General features: G+C 46.9%; 1 protein-coding gene across 1 annotated transcript in view; it reads left to right on the top strand.

The window, feature by feature from the left end:
• The window catches only part of CORO2A (coronin 2A), a 52,220-nt gene that overhangs the window by 15,422 nt on the left and 19,727 nt on the right, over positions 1 to 17,071 (top strand). The window contains exons 3-4 of the mRNA XM_065406187.1: positions 11,693 to 11,842; positions 15,112 to 15,291. Of these exons, the coding sequence (XP_065262259.1) occupies positions 11,693 to 11,842; positions 15,112 to 15,291 (330 nt within the window). The remainder of the gene's footprint in view (positions 1 to 11,692; positions 11,843 to 15,111; positions 15,292 to 17,071) is intronic.

Here is a 17,071-nt window from a genome sequence, read left to right as displayed (position 1 = left end):
CTGGACCATTAATGTTGATTATCAATAATTCTTGGAGCATTGGGGAAATTCCAGAAGACTGGAAGAAAATTAATATTTGCCAGTGTGATGGGGTTGGGACTCACCACTGCAGCACCTCCTGCTGGCATGCCTGGGAATTAGCTCTGTCCTCTGCGGGGCGCACTGTGCCGGTGGTGTCCCGTCCATCGTCTGCTCCCTTGTTGGTGTCCGGACCCACGTTGCTCCCCGCTCGACAGTGTCTTCTTCAGGACACTGCCCTCCAGAAGTGCCCACCGCTCTGGTCGCACCCACTTCCAGGTGTTATCAGCAGTCCTCCGTCTGCACCTGTTCTAGTGGCTGGCTGCAGCCTCACAGTCTAGCCCCTTTGTCACAAGGGCCAGCCACAGTCTGTATCAGGCCATGCTCCTCCTCAGCCAGGTGTAGTACAAGGGGTAGGGGGGGGGGGACCCAGGCCCACCTGCTACTCTGGGTCCCGACCCAGGGACCCTCTAGCGGCAGCCTCCCTGCCCTCCTCCTCTCTCTTGTCAGACTTTGTCCCTGGGCCGCTTCGCCTTCGGCCCTGTGCCCTCGCTCGGCCCTTTGTAGGGAGGCCTGCGGTTTTCCTTGGCTGGAGCTCCCCAGCTCCTTCTGCCCTTCCCCAGCACTGCTCTGTCCAAGGTGCTACCTTTCAGCCCAGGAGCCAGTCCTCCTCCCTTGGCAGTCAGGGAGCGACTCCCTTTCCTCCTGCTAGGCAGCCTTTATATAGGGTCTAACCCGGCCCTGATTGGCTGCCTCTGCCCTGCCCTGATTGGCTCCTAACAGGCCTCTCTTGATTGGCTGCTGGCCTGCGCCGCCTCAAAGGCCTGTTCCAGCTTTTTTCTCGGGGGGTGGGGCACCGCCCCACCACAGCCTGTTTTTTAAAATGGTAAATGGGGTGACCTGGATGTGACACTTTGTACCTCAAAGTAGCACCCTGGAACCCCAATATTTACCACTGTGGAATAATTATGATATGCTTGGTATAACGTATACCTTGTGAGGTATCATTTTAAAAGTCTTGATCTGTTGAATATTATTAACATTCTGTTGGATTGTATGTACTATCATTGTTATGAAGTTTTGCTATATGTGTTACTGAAATATGCTGTGTGGTTGGGAATGCCCACAGCGAGTCAATCAGTTGCCACAAAGGAGAGCCAGACAGTGGTGATGGCCCATCAAGAAAAGAATACACTATCCAAGAGGCTCTGTGGGGAAGGCACATACACAATGGAGACTGCTTGACCAATGTGGATTTCCTGACCCCCACATACCAGCAGGATCTTTCTAGCATCTGGAAGCTGTTTGTAGCATTTTCAGGAAGGCTCCCCGGGTGGGAGATAAGCTTCTCCTAAGGCCTGTCATTTTATCCTAATGTCCCATTGCCCTGAATAGCCCTTCCCCACCCAGCTAGCTAGACTAAAAGCATCTTGTCTAGTGGGCGTTCCCCAGGTGTAACTACATTTGAAATACAGATACCTAGTCAATATTCATAACTTCAGATACAAAAATGATACATGCATACAAATAGGATAATAATATTCAGCAAATCATATCTTTTCCAATGACACCTCACATGACTTAGCATGCATAGGTTTCAGAGTACCAGCCGTGTTAGTCTGTATCCGCATAAAATGCATCATAATTATGCTATTACCATATCATAATAATATCACTATGAAGAATATGAGATGCAGTGTCACATGAGTAATGGAGAATATGTAAACAGGATGAAAAATCTGATGGGAAGATGGGTGAGGGGGGAAAAAGGGCTGCAAGCTTTGAAGAAATGTTTGACTTTGTTGCTCTGTAGCATTTCCTAAGCATATATAAAGATGATGTGAAACAGTGTCTATTGGACAAAAGTGTGAAAACTATGGATGAGATGCCATCTCTAGCTGATGCCTTTGAGCAGACCTACGCATCTACTGAGAGCAAACCACAGAAAGAGAAGCTTAAATCTGGTGGGAAGCCAAAACTATTCCTCTAATCCCCATCCCAAATCTCTTGTGAAAACAGAAGAACCCAGAAGGTGCTACCACTGTAATTCCATTGATCACCTGTGCTCAGAGGAAGCTGATAATACTCGTTAAAAAAATAATGTGTTCATTAAATTTGTGATTGAACTCCTTGGGGGAGAATTGTACGTCTCCTGCTCCATGGTTTTACCCGCATTCTGCCATATATTTCGTGTTATAGCAGTCTCGGATGACAACCCAGCACATGTTGTTCAATTTAAGAACACTTTTTCACTGCAGATTTGACAAAATGCAAAGAAGTACGAATATGGCATTCCTAAAGATAGCTACAGCTGTCGACCTAAGATTTAACAGTCTGAAGTGCCTTTCAAAATCTGAGAGGGATGAGGGTGGAACATGCTGTCAGAAGTCTTAACAGAGCAACGCTCTGATGTGGAAACTACAGAACCCAAACCACCAAAAAAGAAAATCAGTTCTGTTGGTGGCATCTGACTTAGAAGATGAAAATGTACGTGTGTCGGTCCACACTGCTTTGGACTATTATTGAGCAGAACTCGTCATCAGCATGTACGCATGTCCTCTGGAACGGTGGTTGAAGCATGAAGGTGCATATGAATGTTTAGCATATCTGACACATAAATACTTTGCAACGTTGACTACAACAGTGCCATGCAAACTCCGGGTTTCACTTTCAGGTGACATTGTAAATAAGAAGCAGGCAGCATTATTGTCCATAAATGTAAACAAACTTCTTTGTCTTAGTGATTGGCTGAACAAGAAGTAGGACTGAGTGGACTTGTAGGCACTAAAGTTTTACATTGTTTTATTTTTGAGTGCAGTTATGTAAAAAAAATTCTACATTTGTAAGTTGCACTTTCATGATAGATTGCACTACAGTGCTTGTATGAGGTGAATTGCAAAATATGTTTTTTTCTTTTTTTACAGTGCAAATATTTGTAGTAAAAATAATATAAAGTGAGCACTGTACACTTTGTATTCTGTTGTATTTGAAAATGTAGAAAACAGCCAAAAATATTTTAAAAAATGGTATTCTATTATTGTTTAACCATGCAATTAAAACTGCTATTAATTACGACTATTTTTTAATCTTGTGATTAATTGTGATTAATTTTTTTAATTGTTTGATAGCCCTATTTAAAATCTGTATTTCTCCAGTTAATAAATCTTTTTTATATTTTACCTATAAGAGTATGTTTTGGCTGACGTGGGGCTGGTGCATGCCCACTTTCCTATGAAGAAGTGGCAAACTAGGTAATTTAAGCTTACACTGGCCAGGCTTCTGGATAATTACAGGCCTGTCAGCCTGACATCGGTTCCTATCAAGATAATGGAGCAACTGATACGGGACTTGATTAATAAAGAATTAAAGGAGGGTAATGTAATTAATGAAAATCAACATGGGTTTATAGAAAATAGATTCCGTCAAACTAACTTGATATCTTGTTTTGATGAATGTACAGGTTTGATTGATAACGGTAATAGTTTTGACCTAGTATACTTAGACTTCTGTAAGGCATTTGACTTGCATGCTTTTTGCCACACAACATTTTGATGAAAAAACTAGAATGATGTACAACTAACAAGGCCACACATTAAATGAATTACAAATTGGCTAACTGGTAGATCACAAAATGTAACTGGGGAATTGTCATTGAGTGGGCATGTTTCCAGTGGGGTCCCATGGGGATCAGTTCTTGGCCCTATGTTATTTAAGATTTTTGTCAATGACCAGGAGGAAAAAATAAAATCATCACTGATAAAGTTTGCAGGTGACACAGAAATTGGGGGTGTGGTGAATAATGAAGAAGACAGGTCACTGATACAAAGCAATCTGGCTCACTTGGTAACGGGGCGTAAGCAGATAATATGAATTTTAATAAGGCTAAATGTAAATGTATGCATCTAGGAACAAAGAATGCAGGCCATATGTGACGTTATTGACATAAACTGGGACCATATAGATCATTGTTGCAACCAAGGTCCTGTAGTGGCACCCAAATCTTGTATAAAGGGGGTCGAATGGGGTGTCTAAGACAAGGTTATGGTTTACTGGTTATTATTATGCTGTCTATATGTGTGTATCAGTTTTGTAGTTGAAGTTATGAATATTGGCTCTATAATGTCTGTATGGCAAACTTATGCTATGCTTCTGGGTGACATCCCAGACAAGCTGGGATTAGCTCTGCCTAGCCTGCTTGATGGCCCATTAAGGACCATCAGCTATACAATGGACCCATTGAGAGAAGGCCAATATGCCTTCAGACTCAGCAAAGTATGCAGGGACTGGCCCATGTGACTCCAGGCTCCATTTTGCTGTAATTTTCCACAGTAAGAACAAAGAGGTGTTCTTACACCTGGAAAAGACTATATAAGGCTGATGCCTCATCTCCATTTGGTCTTCAATCCTGCTTCATACCTCTGGAGGAACTTTGCTACAAGCTGAAGCTTTGAACAAAGGACTGAGGACCCATCCCAGCGGGGGATGTATTCCAGAGACTTGATTTGAACCTGCAGTTTATTCTCTCACTGCTGCAAGCCTGAACCAAGAACTTTGCCATTACTGTATGTAATTGATTCCATTTAACCAATTCTAACTCTCATCTCTATCTTTTTCCTTTTATGAATAAACCTTTAGATTTTAGATTCTAAAGGATTGGCACCAGTGTGATTTGTGGGTAAGATCTGATTTGTATATTGACCTGGGTCTGGGGCTTGGTCCTTTGGGATCAGGAGAACCTTTTTCTTTTACTTGGGTATTGGTTTTCATAACCATTTGTCCCCATAACGAGTGGCACTGGTGGTAATACTGGGAAACTGGAGTGTCTAAGGAGATTGCTTGTGAGACTTGCGGTTAGCCAGTGGAGTGAGACCGAAGTCCTCTTAGTCTGGCTGGTTTGGTTTGCCTTAGAGGTGGAAAACCCCCCAGCCTTGGGCTGTAACTGCCCTGTTTGAGCAATTTGTCCTGAGTTGGCACTCTCAGTTGGGTTCCGCCAGAACCGCATTGTCACAGTGGCGTAGTCGTGCTTGGATCCACAGAACCAGGTCAATTAAGCTTTGGGTCAGAACCCCACGCTATCCAAATTTGAATTTTGGGATTGAGAGTTTTGTTGGTTAAAGAGTTGCTGCAATGGCTGAGCAAAGAGCATATGAGGGACTTGGCAAAAAAGCCCTGGAAAATTTGTGTTCAGAAAAGAGGATAAGCTTTAGAAAGAAAGCTACAAATCAAGAACTGAGAAATCTGTTAATAGCCAGTGATCAGGGGGCAAGAGCACAGCCCTTACCTGAGGCTACAGAAGATGCAGAAAAAATTAGGATGCAAAAGGCGACAAGTAAACTGCAATTTGAGCATGAACAGAAGCTAGCAGAGCTTCGATTGCTGGAGAAGCAAAAAATAGCAGAATTAGAAGAGAGAGCTCGTAAGGGGCGTCTAGAGCTGCTCGCTGCTGAACAGGAGACTTGCAAGATGGAACAGGAGACGGCCAAACTTCAGCTCCAAGTAATGGAAGAGCGGAGAAAGTCATCCCCACCTGGTACTCCACTTCCCCCCCGCCATGAAAAAAACTGGGAAAGGATGTGTCCCATTTACAACGATACTGAGGATATAGAGGAGTTTTTGTCTACCTTTGAACGCCTCTGCAATCTGTACCAGATCCCCGAGGGTCAGCGAATGCCTGTCCTGCTGACCAGACTGACTGGAAAAGCCAGGGAGGTATTTAATGACTTGGGGGAACAAGAAGCCTTGGATTATGAGCGGTTTAAGGATTCTGTGTTAAGGCGGTTCAAGGTTACTCCTGAATCTTACAGAGTTAAGTTTAGAGAGTTTAAAATGTCTAAGGATTGTACTTTTGTAGAATGTGCTCATAAGCTGATGGGTTTTGTTAAAAAGTGGGTTGTGGGAGCCAAGGCGCATGGGAGTTTTGAAAAACTGCTGGATTTAATAACTTTGGAACAGTTCTTAGACATTGTGCCTGACAATGTGAGAGCAGCTGTGTGTGATAGGGACCCTGAGTCAGTCCTACGGGCAGCAGAGATTGCGGATGCCCATACCCAAAACAGGGCTCGAGAAGGGTGTAAAACCCCGGGGAAAACTAATCACCATTCTCCCCAGTTCAAGAGGAGGGAAGGATTTAAAAGTAAACCTGACTCTTCTAAAGGAGTTCAAGGGGGCCCGGAGGGTAGGAACTCACATCCCAGGACGGAACAGGTTACATGCTATCACTGTGGTATGATGGGCCACATGAGACCAGACTGCCCGACACTGAAGGGCAGCCCAAAACCAGCAACCCCAAATGCCACGGCAAATGCTAACCCTGTTGTTATAAACTCACAGGCAAGCCACACAGAGCCCAGCATTGGTGCCCTGTGTGCAAATGCTGTTTCTGTGGTCTCTGAAGAATTTGACCTTAAAACTCACATTAAAGCTAAATATGGGGGAAATAATGCAGAGTTTATTAGCAGTGCAGAAGTGAATGGAGTAAGGTGTATGGCATGGAGGGACACCGCAGCAGATATCACTTTGGTTAAAGCAAGTCTTGTCAGGAAGGAAGATTATTTGCCAGGTGAAGATGTGACTGTTGTAGCCTTTTCTGAGTATTTTGTCAGGGTGCCTTTGGCTAAAATCCACCTGAAATGGTAGGGATTTGAGGGCACCATGGTTGTGGGAGTAAAAGACACAATCCCTAAGGATATTATGATTGGAAATGATATTAAAGCTATGGTCAGTCAAGTTAACACAAACCAGGCACAGGAGAGGATTGATCCTGAGGTTGTGCCTATGGAGGGTTTCTCCAAAAGTTTGTCTTTGGAAAGTAGCTGTTTGGCTGTGAATGAAGTTTCTGAATGTCTATCTAATGTCTCAGAAGTAAATCTGGAATTAGATCAAGCGAAGGGAGAGGAGAACAAGGAGATTTTGGATGAGCCTAGGCAGTCTTGTGAGCTGATGGCTTTATCTAGTCAGCAGTTTGGGAAGGCAAGGAGAGTGGAAGATGAGTGTCCCTATACCTTACCTGTTTCCTGTGTGAAGAATAGTGACAGTGAAGGAAATGTGCCTGTGTCTGTCAGGGGTATTGACTTGCCTATGGAGGAAGCTACCCCAGTCTCCAAGCAGTTGTCTGGGAACAGCCCGGTGTGCTGGGACAAGGGAAATGAAATCCCAAACTGTATGTCTAGTAAAGGAAAGTGTGTCTCCAACTCTTTTTTGTCTGTGGAGCAGACAGAAGGTGCCTTTCAGCCTGTGATGGTTGAGAATAGTGCAGTTGTCTCAGAGTTGGTTCTGGATTCAACTAAAGCTCAGGAAGGGAATGGTCCTAAGTTTGTGTCTGCTGGGGAGAATGGCACTGTAACTAGGTTGCATCCAGTTAGTGTCTTAGCAAAATCCCAGAGACCAGACAATTCGGGTGCTTGTATTTTGCCTGTTGCTCATGTGTGGTTGGAGAAGGGTGTAACAACTCTGTCTAATCAGGGTGATACCCTAGCCAGGGCACAAGGAGAGCAGAAAGGTAATTTGGTTGTGGTACCTACGGACAGTTTAACAACTTGTAGCAAAAAGGAAAAAATTCCTAAGCTTGTGTGTGGCAAAGGAAAGGAGAATGCTTCTGACCTTTCATATAGTGAGTCTATGGGTTTGCCTGAAAGGGGATTGTGTAGAAATCTGCCTGATGGGCCAAAGGTGATCCGGAATGTAAGACAGACCCAGACAGAGCCGGTTGTTGCTCAGGAAAGTGTTCCTTTAGAGCAAGCCCTAGGTGAAGAGGGTAAGGGCAGAATTTCTGTGAGGGGTGAACTGCTGCTTAGAAAAGCTCCTGGGGAAAGGAATCCTCATGGTAATCTGTGCAAGCAGTTCCCTGCAACTGAAGGGTGTGAGAGTGATTTAATCAAGGAAGTTTCAGTTCCTAGCAGCCAAAAATTGTCTGTTGTGAATGGATCCACTGCCTTTCCTTGTAAACGATCCAGTGTGGGTAGCTTTGAGAAGGTCTCAGAGGAAGTAAAAGTTGTTAAGGAATTGAGGCAGCCCTATGACCAAGTGGCAGTGTGGGGCCAACTTGTTGGGGAGACAATGGTGTTGAAACAGGAATGTCTCCTTTCTGATTCTTTAAATGAGCAGTTTGTGCTTTAGGGTTTGAGGACAGATTTGGTTACTGATGTGTCAGAGCAGAGCAGTTTTATGGCTGAATGCTTGAGGATGCAGGGGAGAGCAAGCAAACTCTCACCCTCAGACTCTTTAGATTTGTGTGGTATCTCTTTAAGACAGAGTCCAGCCTTGGAAATGATAGCAGTTACGAATATGAAAACTGGTGGACTGGCCCTGGTCTGGGGTAGTGCAAATTACTTGCCTGGCTGGGAGAGGAAGGACTTGCTAATAGCTGTTAGCACAGAGAGTCCACCCCATCAGCCAGTGAATTCTGTTAAGCAAGAGAAATCAGGGTTTGATCCTGCAGGACAAGGAGAAAAGAGAAAACTGAATTTTGCAAAGGGAAACCACAGGTTAACCCTAAAATGCCCAAACTCCAATGGTATTGAGCCAAAGGTGTGGCATGACAAACATGATTGTAGATGGACACTTGCAATAAACTTCTTGTTATTGATAATGGTAAATTTTGTAATGAATGTGTTGCTATTGCCACAAACTGTAAAAATGTACAATGTGCCTAATCTTTTGGAGAATCCCTTGAACATGTTAAAAGGAATGCATGAGAACACACGTTATGTTAAAAGGCCTTGTTACACTGATGTTTCACAGTTAATGCCTGTAAACAATATTGGAACTTTTCACAGGGGAAAAGACATTCCAGACCTAATGTGCTGTATGAAAAGGAAGACTGAGGCACACTACCATATTGCTTTCATGGCTAAATGCCAAGATTCCTGTACTATGAAGAATATTAATATCTGCGTTTATTTGATGTTAATTGGGTTCCAAACATTTGCCCGAGCTTGTATGGATAAAGTAGCTGTTTGCTTTAGCTCTTGGCAAGATCACATGAGACATACAGGAACCATGCTGCAAGAGCAGATCCAATCCACTATTGTTCTAACTAAGTTTTACCTTGAGTTTGTAAAGAGGTTCAATCATGTTGTTGAACATGACTTTGATAAACCATTTCTGTTATACACTGATATGGCTTCTAACCCAATACTAGCTGTAGTGAGACAGACCCAAGGATGGGGAGCTCTTGGGATGCAGTCAGTGATGTTTGTGTCATCCCTTCCTGCATCAATTTTGCGTTGGGGGTGTGACGTTATTGACATAAACTGGGACCATATAGATCATTGTTGCAACCAAGGTCCTGTAGTGGCACCCAAATCTTGTATAAAGGGGGTCGAATGGGGTGTCTAAGACAAGGTTACGGTTTACTGGTTATTATTATGCTGTCTATATGTGTGTATCAGTTTTGTAGTTGAAGTTATGAATATTGGCTCTATAATGTCTGTATGGCAAACTTATGCTATGCTTCTGGGTGACATCCCAGACAAGCTGGGATTAGCTCTGCCTAGCCTGCTTGATGGCCCATTAAGGACCATCAGCTATACAATGGACCCATTGAGAGAAGGCCAATATGCCTTCAGACTCAGCAAAGTATGCAGGGACTGGCCCATGTGACTCCAGGCTCCATTCTGCTGTAATTTTCCACAGTAAGAACAAAGAGGTGTTCTTACACCTGGAAAAGACTATATAAGGCTGATGCCTCATCTCCATTTGGTCTTCAATCCTGCTTCATACCTCTGGAGGAACTTTGCTACAAGCTGAAGCTTTGAACAAAGGACTGAGGACCCATCCCAGCGGGGGATGTATTCCAGAGACTTGATTTGAACCTGCAGTTTATTCTCTCACTGCTGCAAGCCTGAACCAAGAACTTTGCCATTACTGTATGTAATTGATTCCATTTAACCAATTCTAACTCTCATCTCTATCTTTTTCCTTTTATGAATAAACCTTTAGATTTTAGATTCTAAAGGATTGGCACCAGCGTGATTTGTGGGTAAGATCTGATTTGTATATTGACCTGGGTCTGGGGCTTGGTCCTTTGGGATCAGGAGAACCTTTTTCTTTTACTTGGGTATTGGTTTTCATAACCATTTGTCCCCATAACGAGTGGCACTGGTGGTAATACTGGGAAACTGGAGTGTCTAAGGAGATTGCTTGTGAGACTTGCGGTTAGCCAGTGGAGTGAGACCGAAGTCCTCTTAGTCTGGCTGGTTTGGTTTGCCTTAGAGGTGGCAAAAACCCCAGCCTTGGGCTGTAACTGCCCTGTTTGAGCAATTTGTCCTGAGTTGGCACTCTCAGTTGGGTTCCGCCAGAACCGCATTGTCACACCATACTTACAGGATGGGGGACTCTATCCTGGGAAGCAGTGACTCTGAAAAAGATTTGGGGGTTATAGCTGATAATCAGCCAAACATGAGCTCCCAGCGTGATGCTGTGGCAAAAAGAGCTAATGAAATCTTGGGAGGAAAAAAAGGGCAAACTTGAGTAGGAGTAGATTCAAGAAGGATGTTGATAAATTGAAGAGGGTTCAGAGAGGAGTGATAAGAATGATTAAAAGATTAGAAAGAGACAAGGTGGGTGAGGTAATATTTTTTTATTGAACCATCTTCTGTTGGTGAGAGAGAGAACTTTCGAGCTACACAGAGCCCTTCTTCAGGTCTGTTTAAGCTTGAAAGCTTGTCCCTGTCAACAACAGAAGACAGTCCAATAAAAGGTATTACCTGACTCACCTTATCTCGCTAATATCCTGGAACCAGCACAGCTACCATAACACTGCCTTATAACGAGAGAGTCAAGAAGCTCAAGCTATTTAGCTTAACAAAGAGAAGGTTAAAGGATGACTTGTTTACCATCTGTAAGTACCTACGTGGAGAACATCTATTTAATAACAGGTTCTTCAAACTAGCAGAGAAAGGTCTAACACAATCCAATGGCTAGAACTTGAAACTAGACAAATTCAGACCAGAAAGAAGCATGCATTTTTAACAGTGAGCATAATTGACCACTGGAACAATGGTCAGTGGTGGATTCTCCATCAATGACAATTTTTAAAATCAAGATTGGATGTTTTTCTTTCTGCTTTAGGAATTATTCTGGGGAAGTTCCCTGGCCTGTATTGTAGTCAGACTAGATGATCACAATGGTCCCTTCTGGCCTTGGAATCGATGACTAAGAGAGATGGAAGGCTCATCCATGAGTAAATTATAGGAGTCTTTGGTTTGAGAAACTAACAATAGTTGGAAAATTCTTTATCAAGCAGCAGAGAGCTTTCCTTTCCTGGGAATTGTGTGTCTTAAGCTTTAGTTTAATTATGCTCCCCAGACAAATGTCTCACCTTTGGAATCAAGCTATGGACTCTCATTGCTTTTAGCTCTGAGAGGAAGCAAAGGTTTGGAATATGCATAAAGGTCATAGAAGAGTCATATAATTTAGTTTATGTTCTCCCCAGATAGATAAAAGGGCAGAAAGAGAGAGAAGCTGTTAAGAACATATTTTCAAGGCATATTTTAATGTCTGCACATCTTACAGTGGCAATATCATTATGTGCCTGCAAGTCAATAGGCTGCTCCTCGTTTCTATCCTTTGAGACTAATCCACAGCTGGCTGCACTGACAGTGTACTTGGCCTGGATCTTAGTGATAGGATGTCTCACTGCAGAATAAAGACTCTGCTGCTATTTGCTGTTTAGGTGAAAATCTGGGACATCCCCAAACATTTACTAACCAGGAACATCACCAGTGCAAGGAAGGAGCTTCTGGGTCATGCTCGAAGGGTGGGACTCATTGAATGGCATCCTACGGCCAGCAACATTCTCTTCAGTACTGGTTATGATTATAAGGTGAGTCAGCTTTGCCCTTCTCTCCAACCTGCTGCAGATGCTGTGGGGCGGAATGTGCGGCCCAGGCCCAGGGGAGGGACTCAGAGGGTGCATCTGCAGGGAGAGGTTGCCCATACTTGCTTTGTTTCTTCACAATCAGTTTTGTTTGTACTCCTACATGTAGTTGCTTTCTGTAACAACAGAAACTCCACCATTTAAGTTGTATGAGGAGAACCCTCCTGGAGCCAGCACTGTGTGGGTCACCCCCACCTGGTGCAGAGGACGTAGAGACTGGGTTTGTACAGACACCTATGCTGCTGGTCCTGGTTGCAGGGGCAAAAGCTGGGGTTCCCCAAGCAGAGTGGGCTCACCCCAGCCCTCTCGGGGTGAGGGAGTAGTCTGGCTCTTGGGCATTCCAGCCAGTCTCTCTAGAGAGAGCAGGGCAGGCAGGGAAATATTTTCCTCTGGACAGCCATGTTATAGTTGTAAGCTGGGGCAAAGCATGCTGGGAAATAAGGGGTGTATGTAAACACTAGCTTTTCAAGCTATGGAGAGACCGGGAGGCAGGCAGACTGCACAGAAGGTCTGGTGTAGGGCAGAGAATGGAAATTCCAAGTCATGGCAGATTTCAAGTTTTTGAAATTTGTTTTCATTTCAATTAAGAACAAAACCTGGAAGATTTTAAATTTTTCACAAAAGAAAATTCAGAAAAAAATGTTTTCAGATTTATCAAAACATTTTGTGTCAATTTTAACTTTTTTATTTATATTCTAATATAACACAATATAATTATCACATCGTTATATGTCAGCGTGGTAGCCGTGTTAGTCTGTATCAGCAAAAACAACGAGGAGTCCTTGTGGCACCTTAGAGACTAACAAATTTATTTGGGCATAAGCTTTCGTGGGCTAGAACCCACTTCATCGGATGCATGGAGTGGAAAATACAGTAGGAAGATGAAGTAGGTTTTAGCCCACAAAAGCTTATGCCCAAATAAATTTGTTAGTCTGTAAGGTGCCACAAGGACTCCTCGTTGTTTTCACCATTATATTGTTGAGAAAGGAAAATGGAAGTGTTTCATTCTGAAGATGTCAAAACAGGACATTGCAATATCATCTGAACTTTTTTCCTATTTTTTTTCTCCAAACCAAAACTTTTGGCTAAATCAACCCAGTTTTGCAAAGTGTTTTGATATCGATAGAACACAGTCCTGTCCGAGTTCCTCTGGCAGCCCTAAAGTGAACCCACTTTTTGTGTTCTGGCTGCTGCTCTGTGTGCCTTTGAGTAGAGGTGGCTTTGATGTGGTTTGTGTAACATGTGGGACTGCAGGCCCTGGCTGGGGTTTTAATTAGCTACCCTGGGCAAAGGGACATGGGTACAAACGCCAAAAAGGAGCCTTTTGAACATTCCCGACTTTCAGTGACCCTCTCTTTCCTCTAAGGTCTGTCCACACTGCAGTCAGAGAGTTGACATATCCCCATGGGCGACAGGCACGTGGCTTCCGCATTTGGGGAGGCTGGCCTGAGCGCCGGAAGCTCACCGGTGCCTGGACCGTGGCCCCCCCCCTTGCTCCACTTGAGGCCCCTCCCCCACTCGGCCTCCTCCCCTGAGGCCCCGCTCCACCCCAGGCCCTGCTCCCACTCAGTCCCCTCCCCCAAGGCCCTCCTGCCTGCCACTCGCCTAGTCCCTCTTCTTCACCCCGTTCCCTGAGGCCCCTGCCAAGTCCATCCCCCCTCCCGAGATTCCACCCCCCATCAAGTCCATCCCCCTGAGACCCCACTGCTTGCTGAGTCCCTTCTCTCCCCCACTCACTCCACCCCACCACCTGCCGAGTCCCTCCACCCACCCCCCATGGCCTCCTCGTCTGCCGCTCGCCTAGTTCCTTCTCTTCTCCACCCCCTGTCACCTGAGGCCTCCACCGCCCGCCAATTCCATCCACACCCCCTCCGAGACCCCACTGCCCGCTCAGTACCCCTTCTTCCCCCAGAGACCCCACCACCATCCACTGCCCATTGAGTCCCTCCAACCCCCTCCTCCAAGACCCCACCACCTGCCAAGTCCCTCCACCCCCTCCGCCGTGGCCCCACTGCTCGCCTAGTCCCTCCACCCCCCGCCCCCCGAGACTCCACCGCAAGCTGCTCGGGGGAGGAGAGGAGGGACTCAGCAAGCAGTGGGTGGGGGAGGGAGGGTGGAGGAGAGGAGGGAGTTGGGACTTGACAAGTGGGGGGGCCATATGGGGGGTGGAGGAGGGGAGAGAGCAAGTGGCAGGGTCTCTTGGGGGAGGAGAGGAGGGACTCAGCGAGAAGCTGCAAGCGACGGGGGCCTTGGGGTAGGGACGGAGCAGGGACAGGAAGAGGTGGAGCATGGGTGGGGCCACAGGGGGAAACTGGGGAGGCCACCACAGCCCAGGCATCCGTGCACTCAAAGGCGGCAGGTTGGCAGCTGTGCTGCAGGGGAGGCTTACCCTCCCCTGGCCTACTATACCTGCCGCTAGGCATACCCAAGCTAGTGTTGATCTAGGGAATGTGAGCACCAGTAGGTGTGAAGCCACAGCAGTGTGGACTTCAGCATGGGCTAGCTGCTCAAGTACAAGTCCTGGGCGGGCTTGTTCAGCCTGCATTGCTATGGCATTGCAGCCGTAGGTACTTGCACTAGCTCCATCAAAACTAGTGGGGGGCATGTCTACAGGAGCTGCAGTCACCCCTCTGATTGCAGTGCAGAAGACCCTAACTGAGTCACAACCCGCATAACATTCACTTCCCCATCGTCTAGTTGTAGGTTTAGTTTAGTTAATGTTAATGTAAATGGCTGCTGTTCATTCTACCTGTTTTCCCCTGAAACAATTTCCCCATGCAATAAAAAGTCCCCTGGGAATGAGAATGTCAGCTCTTTGAGGCAGACTGCTGTAAGGCACTAAGCAGGCCATAGACAAACAATTTGTGATCATAATAATTATATGGGTAAAGAAGGGTGTGAGTTCACTGGGGCACATTGTTCCAGAATTGCACTCCTATCTCTCCAGGGGAGCAGCCATTTCATAGAATATCAGGATTGGAAGGGACCTCAGGAGGTCATTTAATCCAACCCCCTGCTCAAAGCAGGACCAATCCCCAGACAGATTTTTGCCCCAGATCCCTAAATGGCTTGAACTCATAACCCTGGGTTTAGCAGGCCAATGCTCAAACCACTGAGCTATCGCTCCCCCCATTTGGTGTGCAGTGTTGTACTTGCTGACTGTCAAATAGGCTGGCTTGAGGGAAAGGTGCTGAAAATTTGTTTCTTTGCCTCAGATAATGATCTGGAACCTCGACACAAAGGAGCCTGTAATTCAAAATCCGGTGAAGACAATCAGCTGTCACAGGGACGTGATCCTCTCCATGTCATTCAACACAGATGGCAGCCTGCTAGCCACTGCCTGCCGGGACAGGAAAATACGACTCGTTGACCCACGGTCAGGAGCAGTCCTACAGGTATACAGGGTTAAATAGCTTGATCCACAGTGCGTCTGACTGTAAGAGCTCTTTCTTCTTCGAGTGTTTGTTCATGTCGATTCCAATCAGGTGTGTGCGCGCGCACGCACACGATGGCCGGAAGATTTTTCCCATAGTACCATTGGTCAGGTCAGTCCGGGTGCCCCCTGGAGTCGCGCCTTCATGGCGCTCAATTTAGAGCCCAGCCGACCCGCCACCCCTTCAGTTCCTTCTTACCACCAGTGACGGTACGCTGGAACTTCCTGTAGCCCTGGCTTTAGCAAGCGTGTTCAACTCCAGTTGTTTGTATATAGTTAGTTTATCTTAGTAGTTAGTGATTAGAGTTATTGTGGGGTCCCCATCCCCCTTCTGACTCCCCGGAGCTGTGGTATGCTGCGGTCCCTGGGGTTTAAAAACAGTGTGGTCTGCGTGAAGCTCATGCCAAAGAGCGATCCACACTCCTCGTGTTTACGGTGCCTAGGGGAGGGTCACCAAAAGGATCGCTGTAAGATCTGCCGCGAGTTCCACCCTAGAACTCTTAAAGAAAGGGAGCAGCGGCTAAAAGTGATCCTCATGGAGGCAGCTCTACACCCCCATTCGGACCTGGGCTCCTAACACTTCCTTGTCGATATGGAGCGCTCCGGCGCCATCGAGTTCGGTGCCGAGAGAGGACTGGTCCCGGGACGCTCGGCACCAGCACGGCACTTCCCGAGGCCCAGCAGAGAGCAGGCACCGGTCTCACTCGCCGGTGTCTCAGAAGAAAAAGAAGCCAGACAGTCGGTCACCCCCTGCTAAATCTAAGGAAGTGAGACCCCAGGCGGGCCACAGCTCGAGATCCCCCGTTAGGGCCATGTCATCTCCTGCCCAGCTGAGGCAGTTGAGTCCAGGCCCCCCACGTTCACCGGTCCCTATGGGCCAGCAGCTGCCACTTCCTTCAATGCTGGAAGCTTTCGAAGCTGCTTGGGAACTGCTGCACCTTACGGCGCCGTTTTCACCCCCTAGGAGGGAGGAACCTACGGTGCTGGCGGTCCCACCCCGCCCCCAGGTGCAGTCAAGAGGGAAGCCGGCAATGATGTCCAGGCATTCCCCATCTCCATGTCCTTCAACATCGGCCCACTTGGACAGAAAGCCTAGTCGCACCCAAAGCTCTCAACGCTCGATGCACTGAAGCTCGGCTCCTCTGTGGTCTTCAGTCTTGGAGACCTCAGAGTCAGAGTCTGACTCCTACCGCTCTCAGAGGAGCAGGAGCCGACGATTGAGGTCAAGGCAAGAGAGGCGAGAGCTCCAGGCATGGCCACCTCAGTGGCAGAATCCACTGGGCCATTCTGGACCCCCTGGGCCTTTCACCAGAGCCAGGGAGGGATCCAAGGGCACTGCTCTGCAGCGTCTTCGGTGGCCTCAGCCACATTCGTCCCGCCATCAACCGCGCAGCTCGCCTCGGCGCCTACCCACATGTTGACGCCTTCGGCTGCGACATCATCACCGGCCTCGGCACTGGCAACTCTTTGGACCTCAGCGACGACTGCTGCTCCGGTGACGACAGCATTTTTGGCATCGATGATGACCTCGGCACGAACAGCAGCACAGACAACGGCCCCGCCACCTTCATTGGCTCAGGCAGCTGGTTCAGCACCGGTTTCACCGGTGGCACCATCAGTGTGTCCGGTTCCCGTACCAATGCTGAGTTCGGTGTTGACTGCCCCAGCGCTGACAAGTGCTCCATTGCACTGACGTTCCCCTGAGAGTCGCGGGACCCCTTGGGAGCTGATGGCAGGGAGCA

Source organism: Emys orbicularis, chromosome 6, assembly GCF_028017835.1.
Source record: "Emys orbicularis isolate rEmyOrb1 chromosome 6, rEmyOrb1.hap1, whole genome shotgun sequence".
Classification (NCBI taxonomy): Eukaryota; Metazoa; Chordata; order Testudines; family Emydidae; genus Emys; species Emys orbicularis.
Note: the sequence above shows the minus strand (reverse complement) of the source record. Positions and strands in the feature narration are given on the sequence as shown.